Genomic DNA, 20,983 nt, shown 5'->3' on the forward strand with positions numbered 1-20,983 from the left:
TTAGGTTTTGGGCTAGTTTTCCCAGGTGACACACGTAGTCACGTCATGCAGCTAGAAAAAGGGCCTGCGAGCCCACAATGGATGAGAGGTCTCTCGGATGCCTGTGACCTGTGAGCCCGTCCCTGCCTGTTTTATGTAATAAACAGCAGTAACCCCTTTCTCTTGTGTGTGCCTCATACTCCTTTTGGGACGTGGGAGGAGTTGAGGCCTCCCGAACCCCAGAGGTCCGCGGACGGCCCTGCCGGCCCCCCGGGGAATTACCCAGACACTAACATTGGCACTAGTCTTGCTTTTGTATAGAAATTCTGTCAATGCTCAACTTTCTGGCAACACTGAAGCGTGATGGATGGGCAAGCTTTGAATTAACTGTAACTGATTGTTGTGGGCAGCCTTCCAGTCCATCATTTATCAGTGTGCTGTACCAATGCATAAGGGTAATAACCATCTGCATGTCTGGCTTGGTGCATCCACTGCACAAGAACAGTCCAGCTACAATGTGTAGGCCACATTCCTTCTGCAAGAAACCACAATCAACCCCAACATGTTTCAGCCTCATCGGGATCATCATTGAGGTGTAGCTCGCTGGGATTCGAAGCATACCACTCTTGGGATTCATGTCTAGGCATGCGGTCCATCTCAGGGACACTTACCCTATCCATTACCCTATGTCCACAAAAATCCTCTGCAGTATGGCACTCGTCCCCAAACATCTGCTTCACAAAACAGCTGCATTTAAAGAAACATAGTCAGATAAGATGTATTTATTTGAAAATGTATGGGAACCTTGCATTTTGATACATGTTATATATTACTATTGATAGAACATTCGGTGTGTGTTAGATGGAAATACTTGTATCTGTATCGTTTGGGGCGCAGTGGGGGTTTATTAACAGGCATTGAATGGGGCACTTCCATAGACAATGCCTGTTATAATTACCCACACACTGTCCCCTGGACCTTTTTGGCAATTTCTGAGTGTTCCTGGAGAAAAGTGTTTGACCAACAACTGCTCTCTATAAGTCTGCCCCACTGACATTCAGACAGACACCATACATCCCTGAGGATGAAAGGCCAATGCCAGCATGGGCACTCAATTCCACGAATGGAGAAGGCAGGCACCTTGGGAATGCGTGTAGCCAATGAATAATACTGTACCATGCACTCAGGCGGAAATGATGTAAAGCTTTAGTCATTCATTAACATCTTTGAAGGTATCACTTCCACGTAAATAATAAAATTGAGCACAGCTCCCGAGGACGGTGCAGAGACATAGTAGGGTAGGAGCTGGATTTTGTCTTTTCTTGTAGGACAGAAGGACTTCATGGGCCACTCACAGGGACATGACAGTCTCTGGGACCTACAAGCTCAGCAAAGCGCTACCAAGAGGAGGTACAAAGGGGACCCCTGGCTCCTCCATAGTGCCCACACCATCCAGCCTTACAATATCAGGAGCCAATGCCAAACCTTCCCAGTTTCCCAAGCAAAGTCTGAGTCCATGGAGGCAGATTTTCCTTTATTTTCTATTGTCACTCGACAGACAGTAGAGCGATGCCTTGGAAATCTGTTTCCATGTATGAGCAAATATAGGGCCTCAAGCACCAGATGTGCCCTGAGAGGAAGCAGCACACAATTAGAAAGGGTTCCCAGTAAATACTATGATCCGCTGAGAAATCTATATGCCCGTTCACAAGCCAGTGCAGCGATCATTCTTTATTGATGCACCAACAACTATAATTGCACTCACAAGCGATTGGCAGACTTAACAAGCACCCCATAATATCCCAAAGACATGGCTTTCGGCTCCTTCAACGTAGCCACACTGCCTCCACAAGGGTTCCACCTGACTCAAAGATGGTGGAGGGAGTTTTGATCGCTCACCACCGCACAGAACAAGATCATTTTATTTTAATCAAGGAAGATGCGAAATTGAGCAGGCCTACCATGGAATCCTGAAGGGAAAAGTCCAGTTATCTTACGCGGTATCAGGGCTCAGACAATTACAGGGAGAGAGCGAAAGGGGATGAAAGGAACCTGCCAGTAACATTATCACATAATGAAGACAATCACACATACCATAAAAACTCTCAGCGTGGTGTACAGAGGATGGCAGACAGGGTTAGTCCCAGAGGGTGGAGTTTAGGAGGATACTAGAAGAAAGGTCGGATCCAGAGAACAGACAAAGCTCTATCTGAGGCAGAAAGGGGTCAAAGAAGGAGAGCTAGAAGCCTGCTTTATCTCAGTGCCTGGCTGACCAGAGCAGAGTGTATTCTAGCAGCCTCCTGAGGGCTATAACTCAACCGCTGGCAGGACCCAGAGACCAGGAAAGAGTACCACAATTCTGTTAATGGCTAAACACTTTAGCCTAGGAGGGCTTCCTATGGCTGGTGAGTAAGAATATCACAACATCACAAAAACCCTATGCAAGGGGGAAGAAATACTTGTAAAGCAGAGAGGTGTGTGAACAGTAATTCCCTAAGCAAGGCAAATACTTGGTGGAAGGTGTTTGTCTAAGGTATCAATTTACTGAATAATCTACCTGAGACTTAATTCCACCATCCTTCTTGGAGGTGGCACGAAACGCATTCAAGTGCCAAACCGTCTGACAACAATGGATCTTGATGACTTTTCCCCCCAAATCAAGCATAGTGCAAGGTCCCTCAGCTTCAGTATTGATTGCTACCTCACCTTAAGAGCACACATCGCCAAGAAGACATAAAGAGCATTGCACCAGTTCTCATTCCTGCGCCAAATCAAACCCTTCATCCCCACTGCAGACTTCAGAGCCATTTCCTTTCTGAGCTCGAAGGACCAGGGAAGTTGTCCAGCTCTTCCAGAAGTCCTTCTCTGCTGACCGATTCAGATGGCCTTCCTGCTTCATCAGTTGCCCATTTAGTCAGTAATCGTACTCAGATCCTTTTTAGGTTCATGTTGCAATGAAGTGTTTCTGCCTTCTACCTTCAGATAAGTTGCTTTTTGTTCTCCTGCATTTACACAGCTGAATGGCCGCTTATGGGCATCCCATACTTGAGTGCAAAGGAATAGCTGTTTATTTATGTTCCCTGTAGGTTAAATGGACTGTTCAATTTCAACAACTTGATCGAAAAAAGCGAGTAAGGTGAACAGAAGGCTTCACCAAGTCTCAGAAGTGTAACATCACTTTAGTGGGCTTTTCCAATGGACAGCTGTGTCACCAGCGGTGGGGAAGCAGGCTGCTTGCTGTAGTATTCTGCAGCCTAGGAGGACCTTCGAGTTAAGACAGGTGTAAGCAGTATTAAGATGCGCTCATCTGTTTGCAAATGGGAGAGAACTGTTATTTGGTAGAACACTTGACCACTCTGATTGTGATTGCAATGGTAGAATGTACTGCATTGAAGCTGCCTCATCAGGGTCTTTGCTGCGATCGAGGGAAATCAATCAAGTTAAGGAACAGATAAAAAGGCTGAACACAGATACACTACTGTAAAATGGGTGGCCCCAGGGGGAATGCATAACAGGATGGTAGCTGGATTGAGCATCACAGGAAAGGACCAAATGAGTACTACATTAACTGCCCACAGATGTTGAACAAAATGCTCACCGTGCAGGTATTACCCCCATATAAAGATGGCTGGAACCAGCGCTAATGATGACCCCACAACGGAGCCGACTCACAAAGGCCGTGAACCAAGGCCGAATGAGCTCTCTGCAGCTCTGCTGCATCCCCAGTTTGATTCGGGGACACAGGGCATGCAGGAGCATGATCCCTCAGCTCGCTATGCAGGCTTTCCCCCCATGTAAAGATAGCCACCACTGTGACTACACCTACAGGACAGAAGCCACTGGACACCAACACCAGCCCCCATTGGCTGTAAACAGCACTAATGAGGACCCCACAACAGAGCCGGAAGGCGTAGCCAACTCACGAAGGCCGTGAACCAAGGCCAAATTAGCTCTCCGCTGCTCGTCGCTGCAGGCACTGCCCCAGATTAAGCTAACCAATGCGTATTCCGCGTAGTCCCCTGATCACAATGGTAAGACCCATGTGCTTGCTTGCACTGCAGGCACGTATGTGGATTTTCCCAATGGTCTGGCACAAATACTTTTTCCAAGACACTCCCCTCTCCCCTGTCCGACTCCCTCCCACCCAGAGTCGCGTTTGGCTTGTTCAAGCACAACGTGCACCACCGGCGACCGAAGTCCCAACAAAAGACCCGAACTACTGGCACGTAGAACCACTAGCCTTCTCCAAATCCACGGCACACCCCAGTGTCTGGAAGTTCACATTCCCGCTAGGCCAACCCGAGTGGCTAACATCACTGCAGCATAGGAACATGCCCGCCACTCCGGCCATTACTAACAGCACGTAGCATTTTGTCAGTAATCTTGATAAGCCTACTTCCCTTGCAAATGCCACTATACCGACCTACTGTGATGCACTTGGATAAGGCAGAGCCAGTAACTATACCCACAGCATTAGCATCCTACCTACCCTACCACCATCCTTCAGGGGTCCATCACTCCTAGGAAAATGTATCCACACCCCACCATTTCAAGTGAATCCTATCACTCAAACCTCTAAGATCACCCCCTGCCATTCCCGAAGACCCAACCCTGCTCCTATGGCCCAGCAAACCAGAAGGCACAGCCAGCCACAATCGATGGCCGTGACCGTAGGCCACTGCAGCTATCTTCTGCCCTCTGCTGCTCATCGCAAGTGCTGCAGATTGGAAAACAGTATCAGTAGACAAGCCTATAGCAGTTCACCATGCTTATGGCGTTGCCCGCTTATGCGCCCCAAGTACCATCTCCCCACACACTGACTGCACCATCCCACTCGCTCACCCGGCACCTACCCCTCTCTCCACTGCCATGCAGTTCACGCAAATGCAGAACACAGCTATACGTATTGCCACTCCAAAGGTGTCTGCCCTCGCCGCCTCCTGTGGGCGCACAGTCTACACGCCAACCCACTATCTCTGCCCTCTGACGATACCTATGGATACTGCCTTGCTGGCCAGCGTAAGCAGCCCCTCCATGCCTCGTCACGCACTTGCACAGGTCGTGCCTCCCTCTGGACCGTTCACACTTCTCAATGCACCATTGATCACCTTACCTACCCCCACCTCATATCTTCTGCCTCTTTCAATCTGCAAGGAGCACCTCCAGCTCAACCCGCAACATTGTACTGCATTAAAACCTACCTCTCCTTCTGATCTCCCCCCACCCACTCCCCTCCTACCAGCCTTATCAGAGTCAAGGCTACACCTAAAGAAACCATCATTACCTATCCTCCTACCCGCTGCTTCCACCATGCTCCACTCCTTCATCGTGATTCTGCCACCACCCAGCACCCCTGCCATCATGACCTCAACAATCTCTATCACGCTATGCACGAGCATGACCCCTGCCTTGCCACTCAAGGCTACCATCGCCTCCACTGTTGCACCACCCTACATTTCACACCCCTCTGGAGTCAGAGCCCGGAATACCAACTTGAGATATAGAACCAGACACCACTCTAGGCCTGCCCAGAAAACTAAACTTGCACCACCTCGTGACTCACACCCACAAGTAACCAGAGCCCGGAACACCTACCTAAGATACAGATCTACTCCGCCCCATAACCCTGACGGACCCCTGGATACCATGCCAGTCGCAACTATTGCTAAATCACCACTCAGAATTGCTCCCACCCACCAACCACCCACTACACTCCCTACTTCTGTTGCTGCACCACTACAAAATCAGCCCCTGTGTTGTGCCCTACTCAACACTAGATCCATCATTGCGCACCCCCATGAAGTCTTGGACCTCATCACTAAGAATAACCTGGATATCCCAGCCCTCACCGAGACCTGGCTCTCCCCCTCAGCAGGCCCAACCCTCTCCATTCCATCCCACCAGGCTACGCCATTCTCTGCTGTGATTGGCAAGAAAGAAAAGGTGGAGGTGTAAACCTCATCTACAAAGATTCTCTTCCAATATACACATCTCCATCAACCTCGATCCCCAACTGTGAAGCACTGTCAGCCAAAATCAAATGCTCACAAAACAACACGCTCACGTTACATCTCATATACTGCCCCCTGCCCCTATCATCTTCTTCGAAGATGACCTCACTCAACTTTTCACTACCAACATCAAACCCACCACTCAACTCATAAATTTAGGTGACCTCAACCTGGGCTTCAATAATGCTAGCGATACTAACGCCACTATGATAGCCACCGGCCTAGCAGCTTACAAGCCAGTCATCACCACCAACACAACCATGGCTCGTAGCTCACGAAACTTGACTTACACTAACATCTTCCCTCTTATCACCTCACCACTCCCCTCCTCACAAGACACCTCCGTCTTAGTAGACCACTATAAATCCTTGCTCACCAACGATGCCAACCTCCTTGCACCTCTTAAAGATAAGAAATCCAAGAACCATACACATCTTAATTCCTGGTTCACCCCAGAACTGCGCTCCACCAGAGCTGCCAAACGAACAGCAGAAGCCATTTGGCACAAAACTCCCACAACAACGAATAAGAACCACCTCTCCTTACTCTCCCACCAATACAAACAGCTCCTCCTCACCTCCAAAGTGGCCACCTACAATTAAAGAATTGCTAATGCAGCTTCTAGATCCCAAGAACTCTTCACTATACTACGCGCACTAGAAACCCCTATCTCCCCCCCCCGGATACCATCATTAAAGACAACGCTTGGTGTAACACCATCCAAGACACCCTCACAGGAAAAATCTCTCTGCTCCATAGCAAAATTCATGCTAAACAGGCCTCCCTGCTTATCGACTGCCCCCTACCTAGTCCCACCCATGTCGACATCCCACCCTCCAAGTTCCAAGCTATCAGTAACATCGATCTTGCAAGTATCATCGCTGGCCTTAAACCCTCCCGGTGCAAGGGAGACTCACTCTCGGCTTCCCTGGTCAAAGATTGTGTACTGCCCCTACTCCCCCTTATCACCCTCATGATGAGCTCCTCCTTTACATCATGTTCTGTCCCTCTTGCACTTAAGGATTGGATTGCACCGCTCCTCAAAAAAATTACCCGTGACCTAGCTATCTCCACCAACTACTACTTCATCACCACCACCGTCCCCTTCCTTCTCAAGGTCATGGACAGATTGGCTTACCCACAAATACAATGGGGGTCATTCCGAGGTTGGAGGTAAGGGATTACCGGTGCCTGTAAGGGCACCGATGGCGGTAATCCCTTACCTCCGTATTCCGAGTTCCCTTTGCGGGTCCCTCTTTACCTCCTGCTTTTAGCAGGAGTAAATTACGGGACCCGCAAAGTGACCTTGGAGTAAATTACGGCATCGTAATTTACGGTGCCGTAATTACCTCCTTCCCCATTCCCATTGAGCCCTATGGGGCAGAAATGGGAATGGGGAAGGGCAAAAGGTGAATGGGGAATTACCGGTCCCTCCAACCCTGGAATGGACCGGTAATTACTCCATTCACCATGCCGGTATTCCATGGAGTAAATAGCTCCATGGTTGCCAACCATGGAGCTATTTACTCCATGGTGTAGTCCTAACTCGGAATGAGGGCCAATGTTTCCTAGAGCACTACCACATTTTAGGCTCCCGCCAGTCATGTGTCCGCCCGAAGCACAGTACAGAAATAGCCCTTCTCAACCTAAAAAAACAGCTTGACAGTGCCAATGACAGGGGATTACTGTTGTTGCTTCTTCTTCTAGACCTATCAGCAGCATTTGACATTGTTGATCATAAGAAGCTCTGCCAAGCTCTCACCTCTGCTGCCCACTTCTCCCCAGAAGCCTCCAGCTAGATTGCTTCCTTCTTGTCAAATAGATCCTCCAGTGCATTCTCGGGCAAGGCCACCGCCTCACTGACACCCAATACTTGTGGGGTTCCTGAAGGCTCTTCTGTTTCACCTACTCTGTATAATGTATACACTTAGCCCTTGTTTGACCTTCTTGATGCCCTGGGTATCCTGTACACTAACTATGCAAATGATACCCAAATCTTTATCCCCCTTCCTGGCGACTACCTGAAAGACACCCTCAAGATTAATGAAATCTACGAAACTATCCAATCCTGGATGGCTGCACATAGGCTTTGCCTGATCGATGAAAAGACCGAACTTCTCATTGTTGGGCCCCCGGCCCGCCTGAAGGGTCTCTCCAGGAATACACATCCTTTGTCATTGACGGCCACACGATCACTGTTGCATACTCGGTGAAGACCCTTGGGGTCTACCTTGACTCTTCTCCCTCCATGTCCCGCCATGTCAACCACATTGCCTCAACATCAGGGTATGCGATCAAACTAATTAATGCCAGTAAACCGTTCCTTTCTATCACAAACCGTCTGGAAGTTGCACAAGCACTTATATGCTCAAAACAATGCGTTCAGAGCCACCCTTGACATTGGGCAACGGGACCACATCTCAAATGCCAGAAAATCTGCAGACTGGCTCCCTGTCAAGGATAGAATTATCTTCAAAATTCCATCCCTCACCCACTGATGTCTCTCAAATGGTGCGCCTGTCTACCTTGTGAACAACGTGATAAAAAGCGCCTCAGTAAGACCTACCAGAGCTGCCTACAGTCACTGTCTCGTCGCACCACGCTTCAAACGATCTAAAGCGGATGGCTCCAGCTTCCCAGTCCGGGGAACGTCTCACTGTAACAAACTACCACTTCATCTATGCAGAGAATCATCCCACAATGTCTTCAGAAAGCTTCCAAAACGTTCCTGTTCAACTGACTCTTCCCTCCCCCTCCTCCACTGAACCTTGTCTGCTTGCTCTGTAACTAGCGCCTAGATGCCTGTGGGCTATGCGTGCTGCTATCAATGTATAAATTAATAAATGAATTCATTGTCCAGAGCCGGTGATAGCCCACTAGTGTGGTGGTAGGCACGTGTGCCAACCACAACTCTGGCCCCTCTGAAAGCTGTCCAGCACACCACAGCAGGTCTCATCACCCACATCTCCCCCACTCTCATGGAATTACACTGGCTACCCCTCCAAGCTTGAATCGGCTTCAGAATACTGTGTATCACCTTTAAGGTCTAATTTCCAAGAGACGCCATCATGCCTACATGGAAATATTACCATCTTAGAAGGATATTGAAACACCAGGAGCCAAGATATCCCCAGATTGGAATTCAAGGAGAAGACCAGAAAACAACCATTCTCCTGCTAAGCTCCCACACTCTGGAGCATCCCTCCTGCGATTCAGGAAAGCACTGGAAACCCTGCTCTTCAAGAAAGGAGGAATATAGACTGACAAGAAACCTGCCTCGCCCTCCACTATGTACCACTCCCTCTGTTGTACAGCGCTCCGTTGTTTTCTCGCTAAGTTCGCACTATATAAAACACCATCCCACATACATCTCCTTGTACGACCGGAGGGTGACCTACATCCAAATGGTGCAAATATCTAGTCCAGGGAAAACCCTAAGCAAGCATAGAGGAAATACTTGCTGGTAGGAGCAATAGAAATGAGGAGTTGCAGTACATTAAAATGAGGCTATTGAGTCTAGTTATACTTTCATTGAGTTCTAAATTATGGAAAAAATAGATAACGCAGCAGCAATAGACACCTTTCAGGCTAAAGGCAACAACAAAAAAGGAGTGTGTGATTCAGACAATGAACAGATATGTATATGAAATAAAGAAAGTTAATTCCTTTTTGCAGTATTGTCTACTTTGTTATGTCTATATATTAGTTATACGTACTTGAATTACAAGTTAATCAAATCAGCTTTTGTTTATTTTGCAAACCCAACATATTCTGAAACTGGTAGAATTATATAAACAAACTCCAGTCCTAAGCTATGTGTGGAAAGGGCTGGATATCGGGAGAAAGATGATGACTAGGGCTGTTTCCATATGTTACAGCCACTGATTTTATGCCTTTGCACTGTAGGGTTTAGGATATGGACAGCAATATGGTTTCAGCCATGGCACTATATTGTCTAGAAACTGCATTGGAAAAAGGGTAAACAATGAGTGAGAGATAGCAGAATGCATTCTATTTAAGCAATAATGCAGCAATAACACCCTGGGCGTGGGAGCCAGCCAATAAGGTGACTAGGAACGCAAGCTTGAACTGCTGGTGTAAGCCCATGTTCCAAGCCGCCGGGCGGCCGGCTCGCCCCGCCGCCATCTTCCCCCCGCCCTCTACTTGTTTCTTTTTTCTTTACTAACCCCAAGCCCCAACTTGCGTTATTTCGGCTGCGGCTCCGTACGGAGCCCCGCCTTTCCTTTCCATGTCAGCCATCTTGGAAAGGAGTTTCCTTCCTACAGTGTGACACCACTCGCGTCCTGTTGTAGGAAGGAAAATCCTTTTTTTTAGCACCCTGGGTTACCGCTTTGGTAACCCGGGGTGCTAAGGGCCTTCATCCCCCATTCCAGCCCCTGGAATAGGGGATGAACGGCACATTCTGTGGTCCTTATTTGGTGGTACTGGTCCGTAGCCAAAGTTAACAGGAGGGGGTTACCAAGGTGCTATGGGTGAGGTAACAGAGGGAACACATGGAATGGGGCGAGCACACAAAGCATGTATTCTGTTTATGTGAAAAAAAGGAAACATGGCAGCCATGCAAATGAAAGCTGCGGTTCCAAGAGGAATCCCACTTCCTTTTCCATGGCACGGGTGTTGAGGTGCCAGTGAGAGGCAAGGGGCCAGATTTTGGAGACTTGGGCTGCACAGTGCTGTTTTGGGAATAAGTATGGGATAAGAGAATGCGTAGCGGGAAGCAGCAGGGAAGGGATTTTGGCATTCAAAGACAGACTGGCAAACAGGGAGGGCGCATCACCCAGCAGCTTCGAATATGGCCTTGCATCTGTCAATGAACCCTGGGATCACGTAAAGCTGTTGGGCAGCTGTTACTTCCCTGCGTGCGCAAAACACAACTGCATGGGGGCGCTCACTATCACTTTGGGCGATTGCCCTGCCTAACGAAGGCTGGTTACCTTCAGCATTAGCCCATAACTCAGGGAGGGCATCTATTCTGTGATAATGACTGAGCTCCCAGACACTAACATCAAAATATCATACAATCACTGAACAATATAATGGGCCTCATTACGAGTTAGAAGGTCCAGATTTAACGGTGCCGGTAACCGTTTTCTGGACCGGCTAACTCCAAGTTATGTGGCTGTGTGGTGTTACACCCGCCAGGTCTGACCTGGCGGGCGTAACGCCACCGGCTGCACCCGGACGTGGAAACACTGGCACCATTACTGCATGGTGCTGGTGTTTCCACTGCCCCCATTCCCGTGGAGTGGGGAATGGGGAGTAACAGAATGCCAGCTCCGGAATTACCCGACCACCGGGGCTGTAATGCCCCAGTGATTCTGGCAAGTCCAGAGCTGGTAAATCCCCACGAGTTCAGTGGCAGCCTGCCGGTTTTACCGGCATGGCTACCGCCGGACTCGTAATGAGGCCCAATGTCCTCCAGTAATTTGGACAGGATGTTTTTTCTAACATTAAGCACACTCCTCATGGCAAATGCACCTGGAGGACTCTGTACCAGTTCTTTCTGCTTCGCTGTACTCTTTTTCTCTGCTGTCACTCTGCCCACATCTGTCACCTCACCTGTAAAAGCGGCATGATATTTCTTGGCTGATGAAGCTGTACTTGTCCTTGGCTGACTTTCCCCGGGCAAACTCTGCTAGCTTGGAGTGGGTGCCAGCCATTGCCTTGGATATCCTGTTGCCAACTATTCCCACATCGAGGCCAGATCTCCAGTTATTGGCGATGGAAGAGCTGGTGGACTTTGTCAGGGACTCGCTGGAGTCATGGATGGCAGAAGACAGTTTGTTCTTGCACTTGTAGGAAACTCGCCAGTCCGTGATGGCCTCGGGCAGCTTCTGATAAACATTGCCTTGGAAGGGGTTCCGACACAACTGACAATTCTCCTCCTCCTCTCCCAAGGAGTTCATTGCAATAACATATGCAGATTTCCTTTCTAGAGTGGTGATATCAAACCCTTCGCCCCCAAGGTTGTGTCCCGGCACATAAGGAGCATCTTGGCATTCTTCAGGATTACCGATCCGACACCCGGTCTCTGTGCCATAGTGCTTGGCAGATGCCAGGCAGAGAGCCCAGAGAAACGAAAGGAAGCCAACACAGCGGCTCATTGCGGATGCTTTGCTAGCCACTGTCGCGAAGAAGGCAGGGTTTTCTGGTGCCTGCAGATTGCAAATAGAGAGAGAGTCAAGGGATAGACCTATGCAAGGAGGAATCGTATGTATATTCAAATTCGTCTCTCTCTTATTCACACCAAGGTCCCATTTGATCCTAGCTGATCCCTAATATCATATCAGTATTATCATAGGATAGCTAGATAAAAAGTGAGATCAGGCTAGCCATGGAATCCATTTGACAAAATCTTCCGCCATTTTGATTTTAGCCCCATCCTATCCTTTGAATAGAGTAAATCACTGGCAGTCTGAGAAACTCCAAACAAGAAGAGCAGCCAGTAGATGGGATTGGTAGGTTGGGCATTGAGGTCTGGTACTCACCTAACCCACTGGGCACGCGTTGGGAGGCAGGCCTATTAAGGTAGGATTGAGTATTGGTAGGGTGGATGAACTACACGCCCTACATTATCTCCTAGAATTGAACTTATACATGGTTAACAAATAGCATTGTAATCCAAATGCAGTGAAGGGGACAGAGAAGACATATACAGTAGAACAATTCCTATTTTGAGCAACAAGCAGTCAAGTGAGGGTTAGTGGCAAATAATCAGTAACGTGTTTTGCGATCGTTGGCCCCACATGTGGTGCAACGGAAATGTTTGAGAATATAACTAGTGCTACTATAGTTTACTATATGTTACTCATGTATTTAATTTTCTTTTTAAAAATAACATTTCAAAACAACAAAATGAAACGGGCAGTGATTGGCTGGTGTGACAGACCTTTGCCCCTCACTTCAGTCCCTGAAAATATGATATGTTGTAAGCTTAAAGTATTCTTGTACACGCGCCCGGATACCTTCAGGCTGGCGCGCGCTATAAATAAATAAACAAACAAACAAACAAACAAAGAATATAACTCACTGATCCTTCAGACACCCCGCACAACTTGATGTGATACCATAGGAGAGGGCCGGCAGGGCAATGTGTGGTCTAGCAAGGCAGCCACAAGATAGTCCTTTTTGACAGAAGAAAATGAATAACTTTACTGTTTAAAGAAGGCCATGCTTAATTGCATCCACTTGGCTGGTGGTATCTTGGTCGCCTGCAATGAAGGCCACTTTGCATTTAAAAAAGGAAAAAAAAACAGAAGCATAGCACTGGTGAAGTGATTCAAACACAGCTTCCCTGGCTACTTCATTTTATTGCTTTCCTGAAAAGGACCCCTTATTGTAAAACTTGTTTTATTTAGTCCCTGGCCAATCTATTTAAAAAACATTAGCACCCGGCGAGGGTCAATGAGCTTGTTACAAGCAAGCTCAAAGGCCCTCGCACAGGCCTTACCTCGCTGAGAAGGCTCTGAAGCCTCTGCTTCATCGATGTGGCTCCGGTTTTCCTTCCATGACTGGCCGCCATGGAAAGGGAGAAGGGACTACACGTAGTCCCTTCTCCCGATTCCATAGCAGCCATTTTTTTTGTTTACTTTTGTTTTGTTTATTCGTCTGAATGGCTGCCTCTCCCGATCCCTGGCAGCCATTTTTTTGCCTTTTTCTACTCAAGTCGAGAAACGGTTGCAGCGCTGTTTCTAGACTCGAGAGAAATTGCAGTTAGTACCCCGGTATGATGTGCCGGGGTACTAATGGCAATATAACCCTCGGAAGGGGACTATTACAGGTAGGGTAACGCCCCCGGGGCTCTGTTAAAGCGCTCGCTTCACTCAGGCTTCTAACTATGGCCCGGGACCTGACCAGACCGGTAATGGCCCCTCCTTGGGTCATATTGCGTAAATAACACACATTTCGATCAAACAAAGTGTTTTTATTTTACGTCTTTGTATGTCATAAAAATAAGCGTTCAAAGTAAAAGTAGAACTCTGGTGGAGAGGTTCAAGCACAATTCACAAGGCAGCTTCCTGTTAGTAATGTTGTTTGCCCTTTCCTCTACACGACCAGGCCTCTGGTTAGGGCGAACATTCAAACATATGTCTGCTTAAACACAGCACGTTGTGACACTAAATGTCAAGCATGGCATTCCTTTTCTACACTTGATGAGAGCGTGAAAGGTGTGAATCCAAACTGTGCAAGAGGGGAGAGATTACACAATCCCATTGCAGTACCATTAAAAGATAATTCCATATCGGTGGAGCTCCCCAGTGACTATTACAATAGCATGCAAGAAAGAAATCCCCACAAGGGCCACTACCACTGAGATACCACATCACACTGACTGATCACTACATGAGAAAGAGCAGGATTTAGAAAAAAACTAAGAGTTGAGCAATGGTGGGGAGTTTCTGTGACACCCTGATTCATAATGGATTTATGAAGCATATTAACAGAAGTCCGTTTTTACACTGCGTACCCGGTCGAAAGAAGACACATGTAAATTGAAAAGAAATGTTGAACACTTTTTGAAAGTTTCAAACACAGTGCTTAAATCTGCACGTGCAAGAGCAAATTGGCTTAAACCTGGCAAGATCCTTTGTTAAGTTCTGGAGATGGCATTCAGTGCGTACACCATGGCGGGCAAGCAGCGGTTGCGGGGGCCGCTCGGCCGGGTTGTGTGGAGTGGGCCAGAGCATGGATGGCATGGAATCCGCAGCGGTCTATTGCGGCGCCTGGTCTCCGGGCTGCCTGGCAACCGGGGACACGCATTGGCAGCTTCATGGCGATATGGACGAAGTGGAGCCTGACGCCCGGGCTGCGGGCCAGGTTCCATTTAGCTAATGCTGTCTGGCTGGGCATTGTGGGTGTGCGCTGGAAATCACGGTTCCTGTGGAGTGGTTTTGTCACCACTTTGGCTATGTTAATTCGGTCCTCCGGTTTGCCTGCTCTACATTAGACTGGAAGTATTTTAGATTTTAGGTTCTGCTTCGCGCCCAGGATTTTGTGATCTAGTCTACGGGGCGGTGAGGCATTGCATTCTGTCCTGCAATATACATTCAACTCTGTTTCATCTGGAGCCTCTTGTCAGTTTCAGTCTGTTTACTTGTTTCTTCTTGTTCTTGTTCTGGCTGTTCTGTTATTTTGCCATCACATCTCTCCTATGCGCCATTTCAGTCAGTGATACTTTATTGCAGCGAATCCGCCACAAAAAATTACTTAAAAAGAGAAGACAGTTAAAAAACACACGAGCGACAGAAAGATAATCAATTAAATAAACATTTTACATTTCCAAGCTCAAGAAGTGCCAGTGCTCTTTATTCCGCAGCTTAAAATCACACTCCATAGGAAGACAAATTCACAGATAAACAGAGATTTTCCCTTAGGAAAGCGCCAGACATTCCTGTTTACAGTCGATAGCTTTTTTATAAGATATTGGAAAAGGGTCGTCCGGTTCTAATTACTTCGTGGTGATTTACTTGGTGGGAATTACTGCAACAATACTTTGAAATGTGTGGATTAAGGGGTAAAAGGGAGTTGGGGAGAGGTTTGGGGGTGGTAGCTAAGGGGGGCGGAGGGGGAGAACCTCCCGAAACCCCCCGCCATTAAAAAATAAATGTGAAGTAAAAAGTCAAAGTCATTTCCACAAAGTAAATTACCACGAAGAAATTGTTTTTGTGGAAATGGCACGGAACCACTGAAAGGGTCCATCTAGCCACTCGACAGGGGTGGACGCAGAGGTTTGCGCTTAGGTTGGGATATGTCTTGGTCTTTGGTTTCTCAGAAGGGGGATCCCCGTTGTGGCTCGAATTTGGGCCTAGGCCCGACAGAAATAAATTAAATGTAAGAAACCTTCCTTAGCAGCACCACAGAGGCAGCGTGAGTTATGAGACGTACTACCGGCCCACATGGCCGTCATTTCTGGGAGGGGTAGGCAATTCAATCTTGCTCGTGCATGCTCATGAATATGGTCAGTGCAGGTTAGATACTGCTGACCAGGGGCCATCGCGCAGCTATTAACTAGCAATGCGCCGGTTATGAAGGGAGTTAGGGTTGCTTTAGGGTCACCCCAGATCCACAGCCAGTGCAAGGAGAGGTTGCAACTTTAGGTCCTCCTCAATAAACTCTTGGATCACCGCAAAGCTTGGTGCAGAGTCTGGGAATCCTCAAATCTTCTTTAAGAAAACAGTTTTCAGTAATCAGCAAAGAGGTCGGATTCCCAAACCCCCAGAGCGAAGTCCCACAGTTAACAACCGAAAGAGCTTGCTTTTGGTACCCTTCACCGCTTGTGACCTGCACATTTCGGAAAAGCGAAAGACCCCGCCAATGGCCTGTTTCATTTTGAGGGTTAACTTCCCCAGATGGCTAGTACCTGATAATGTTTTATTAAAACAGATACCCAAATAGCCGAATTCCTCAACCACTTGTGTACTTGAAGTGTTACACCTAACTGAGTGCACCATTTCATTAATAATGATATGGGGAACAAATGCTGAAGGTCTTGCTAATGGTAGGATTAGCCTGGCCTATGGTGTAGAGACTTAGTAAATATGTAAACATGTTATCAATGTTTGAAACACGGAAATTGGCACCTATGCATACCATACCATGCCAGTACTTGAAACGAATGGTGAGGAGAGCCAGGACATATGAGGCCAATAATGTAAATGGAATGTAAAGCACTCCCGTGGAGCATCTTTCTGCCAATAATGTTCGCCTCGTTGCGCAGCAAAACCATACAATTGTGTAATTAGGGTTGGCACGCTTTACTTTATTTGCCCAATACGGGGCTAACTGCGCCTTGAACGCCGTCCTGTCTACACACATGGGGTTAATTAATGTCACCAACAATGAATACACATTATGCGACTGAACTCCCTCTGCTTTTGTTCGACTTTGCAAAGAACCACACAAATGTCGACTGTGATTCTACTTTAATGGGACAGCTTTTTTCACTGTCAGATTCTATGGATCGACTTTTTGACTAGGTACCCTTTCAAAGTCTAACATTATTTAGCGAGCTAACCGTTTCTGGTGGCATTTGATGTGCACATGCATGCCCAATGAGAGTCAGTAGCAGAAACACCATTGGCCAATCAGAACGGAGATTGACAGCAAGCAACATAACGGACTGAATGAAGAGACTGGGGCCAGGCCCTCCTCGACCGGTCTCTGCAATACCCCAATACCCAACACTTGCGCTTGGGCACCCTTCCCTTCCCTGACCAGCCTACTCAGTCTGGCCACCCCCTACTCGCACTAGTCACCCCTGTTCCCCTGGCACTTAACCTCTTGGCTCCCTTTAGCACTTGCCCAGATCCTGGGCACCTCACCTTGCACTTCCCCCTCCCCCTCTCCATCCTTCCTCCCTGACCTGCCTCCTCCCCTTGCACTTCCTGTTCTGCACTTGCACAATCCCAATGTCACAAGGCCTAGTAAGACTGTTATTGTTTTTCTCCTTGTCTTCCTACCCCCAGCCTTGTGGCACCTGGAAACACCTTGGCTGCATAGGCACCATACAAATGCTCAATACATAAAATAAATACAATGGCCCTCATTACGACCCTGGCGGAAAGTAACTGACCTGACCGCCATAGCGTAAATAGCGTTTCCGCCATAGCACGACGGAGTAAAGTGCGGCTAATTCTGACCCATCGGGCACGAGCACTACGCCATGGCGGAAGTGCAAAGTCTGCGATGGCGGAAATGTCCCCAAAACGCCCCTCACCGCCGTCGTACGGCGCCCTAGGTGCAATTCCGCCACCCATCATAGCGGTCACCGTAATGAGCGGCAATCGGAAAATACGGTGACCGTAAAACAGCACGCCGTACACCTATAAAATCAGAATTCCCACACAACCATTAAAAATACTACCCTGAGACACATCCCAACCCGTCATCCACCCTAGTGAAAACAATAAAAATGGGAAAAGTAGCGAAAAAAGCGTGCGACCGCAAGCGGCAGGTCCACTTCTCCCGTGAGGAACTCACCGTGCTCACAGAGACCCTCCAGGAGAATGCTGCCGTCGTCTTCTCGACGCAAATGACCAGGCCGGCACTTGCGAACAAGAAGGCCATATGGGCCCTGGTGGCACAGCGGGTAAGTGCGGTGGGGACCGCACCCCGCAACCCACAGCAATGCAGAAAGCGATGGGACGACTTGCGGATACGCGTACGGAGCATACTATCCGCCAACCGTAACATTGCCACAGCTACCGGGGGAGGATTGGAATCACCCATCAAGTTGACCCCCTGGGAAGAAATCTGTGCCTCCACCATTGGAATGGAGAGTATAGAGGGAGTCGGAGGGATGAAGAAAGGAGTGCTGACATCCGAAGAATCAGGTAGGTGGGCCAAATAAAACAATGCTAAATCCACAATGTCCAATCATGTGAAGTACCATGTTTCCACATAGTGCAACAGAAACACATGTCCAGGAGAACGTCCACATACATTGGCCTGATAGCGCACTTTAAAAGTCACATTAAATACATAAATAATTAAAAATCCTAAAAACACCCTCTACACGTGCAGCAGGCACACCCTAACTGCAGGCTGCAAAACAACTGCATCCTCAATCCACACAAAAATGAAACCACCTCCAAGGCCCTGACCCAAATCACCCTCAGGTACCACCCCAATGCATGTGATACACTGCCATTCCAATTTCCACAGACCCATTAATAACGCTCGCCCTCCTTTACTCCACCACAGGGTCCGATTCAAACGACGAGCTCCAGGACACCCCTACCAGCACACCTGCAAAGAGGGCCAAGACCAACGGCCAAAGACCCTCCACCTCAGCTGCACAGATCAAGACACGGCAGCAGCACAAATCAAGTGGCAGCACACAGGAGGGGACTCCAACAGGCACCCCAGCAGCCAGCATGCCCACAACAGCACCACCACAGGTCCCCCCAATGGATGCCACAGAAGGCACTGCTTCTGGTGGCAGCAGCACCATAGGTGACACTGCATTAATGGCAGCATGCTCCGACACAGAAAACGGTGATGTCGATTTAGGATCCATCCATGACCTGTCTCAATCCCCCTGTTTGTTTCATCCCGTACACCATGAGGATACCACGCAGGGGCACCCACAAGACGACGACTGGCCATCCCCCACAAGCCCTGTGTCAAGGCAACATGAGGTGATTAGCCCCTCTGTGACACCACCGCAAATGGCCATGGCCCAGCAGAGGCAACAGTCCCTCGACCAGGTGATCGTGCAACAGCAGCAACTGGCCACGCTCCTCAAGGACCATGCTGATGAATGTGGGGGCACTAAGGCAGCCATAGAAACATCTACTGAGACACTTAGGGCAGAAATGGAGAGAAGTACAGAGACACTAAGGGCACAAATGGAGAGAAGCACCGAGAGCCTGAGAGTACAAATGGAGAGAAGCACCGAGAGCATGAGGGGGGAACTGCATGCGACGTCCAAAGACGTATGTGCTGAACTTGCCGCTGTGCGCCGTGTGCTCACTGAGCTCTCACAAACCCTTAGGGACATGCATGGACGTGAGCAGGCAGAGACATCATCCGTTGCAAGTTCCGTCCAGGGCAGCCCCCAACGTAGATCTGGGAGGAACCTGCGCTCCACAGGCAGGGGTGCCCCTGATACCCGGAGAGGGGGCTTGCAATAGCGTCTGCCCACTGACAATGAGCATCTTTGGACACTGGTGTTCGGGGGGGAGGTAGGAGGGTGGAGGGGGTGTGTTGGGCTTACTTGGGTGGCGGGTCGATGGGGTGTGTAACATAATTTCACATATGCTATAAACATTTCACAATCATCCAATGAGATGTGTGGACATTGATCTTTGTGTACGAGGCCTTTATAGGCGTACAGTCCATATTGTGCATGTTCCAGACACACACAGTGCCACAAGTCCCGTGTCCATGTATCAGCCACCAGGCGTGAGTGCTAGAAGCATGAATCTATGATAATCTGACGAATTTCACGGCCCTCCTGTGCCTCGCGGACTCCTTGAGGTGCTGCCACATCCCCACCCTCATCATGACCATCTTCAGGTGCTTGCAGTTCTGCGTCAGGGGGCATGGGCACATTTCTACGTACGCACATGTTGTGTAGCATGACACATGCCATGACCATCTTTGCAACCTTCTCATGGCGGTACAGGAGTGCCCCGCCAGACCTGCTGAGGCAGCGGAAACGACCCTTCAGTAGGCCGAATGCCTGTTCTATGACTACACGGGTACGTGAGTGGGCATGGTTGTAGTCCTCCTCATGCTGGTTCTGTGGGTTCCGGAGTGGTGTAAGGAGCCATCTCTTCAGTGGATACCCGGCATCACCTGTATGTGTACAATAAAGGATGTTTGTGGAATGACATTGCTACGTACGCATCCCCCCCCCCCCCTTCCTGCCAGGTCATTGCCGCATCACATACCCCACATTATCATGCATGAAATGAGACTCACCGAGTAGCCAGGATCTGTTCCCTGCGTGTCGCTCCATGTAGCGTGGTATTGTATAGTTCCTCAAGACCATAGAATCATGGGTTGATCCAGGAAATCGGGCACAACAATGTGTAATGATCCTGTTGGAGTCACACACCATTTGTACATTAAGAGAATGATATTGTTTTCGGTTGCGGTACTGGGCCTCCATGGCATGTGGGACAACCAATTCCACATGGGTGCAGTCGATGGCACCAATGCAACCCGGTATGCCGGCAAGTGCATGGAATCCCACTTTTGTGTTTGTAATTTCCTGCTCCGAGCGTGGTAGAGAGATGTAGTCGTCTGCGTGCTTCAGGAGGGCATCGAGCACTTGCAATAGTGTCCGTGACAACAGTGGCTGTGAAATGCCATGCAACTGTCCGACTGTGTGCTGGTAGGTGCCTGTGGCCAGGAAGTGGAGTACAGACACCACCTTCAGTAGGGGTGGGATGGCGGTTGGCTATCTATCATGCTGACAAGGTCAGCGTGTGTCATGTCCACAATGGCGGTTATGGTGTCCCGGT

The 20,983-nt window shown here is 48.7% G+C and overlaps 1 protein-coding gene across 2 annotated transcripts in view; it reads right to left on the reverse strand.

Moving 5' to 3' along the window:
- The window catches only part of LOC138580957 (perforin-1-like), a 48,380-nt gene that overhangs the window by 22,641 nt on the left and 4,756 nt on the right, over positions 1-20,983 (reverse strand). For both annotated transcript variants that reach the window (XM_069651914.1, XM_069651916.1), the window contains one exon: positions 11,571-12,166. In XM_069651914.1, the coding sequence (XP_069508015.1) occupies positions 11,571-12,115 (545 nt within the window). In that variant the 5' untranslated portion in view covers positions 12,116-12,166. The remainder of the gene's footprint in view (positions 1-11,570; positions 12,167-20,983) is intronic.

The sequence above is a fragment of the Ambystoma mexicanum genome, chromosome 3p, assembly GCF_040938575.1.
Source record: "Ambystoma mexicanum isolate Mex_15411 chromosome 3p, UKY_AmexF1_1, whole genome shotgun sequence".
NCBI classification, from domain to species: Eukaryota; Metazoa; Chordata; class Amphibia; order Caudata; family Ambystomatidae; genus Ambystoma; species Ambystoma mexicanum.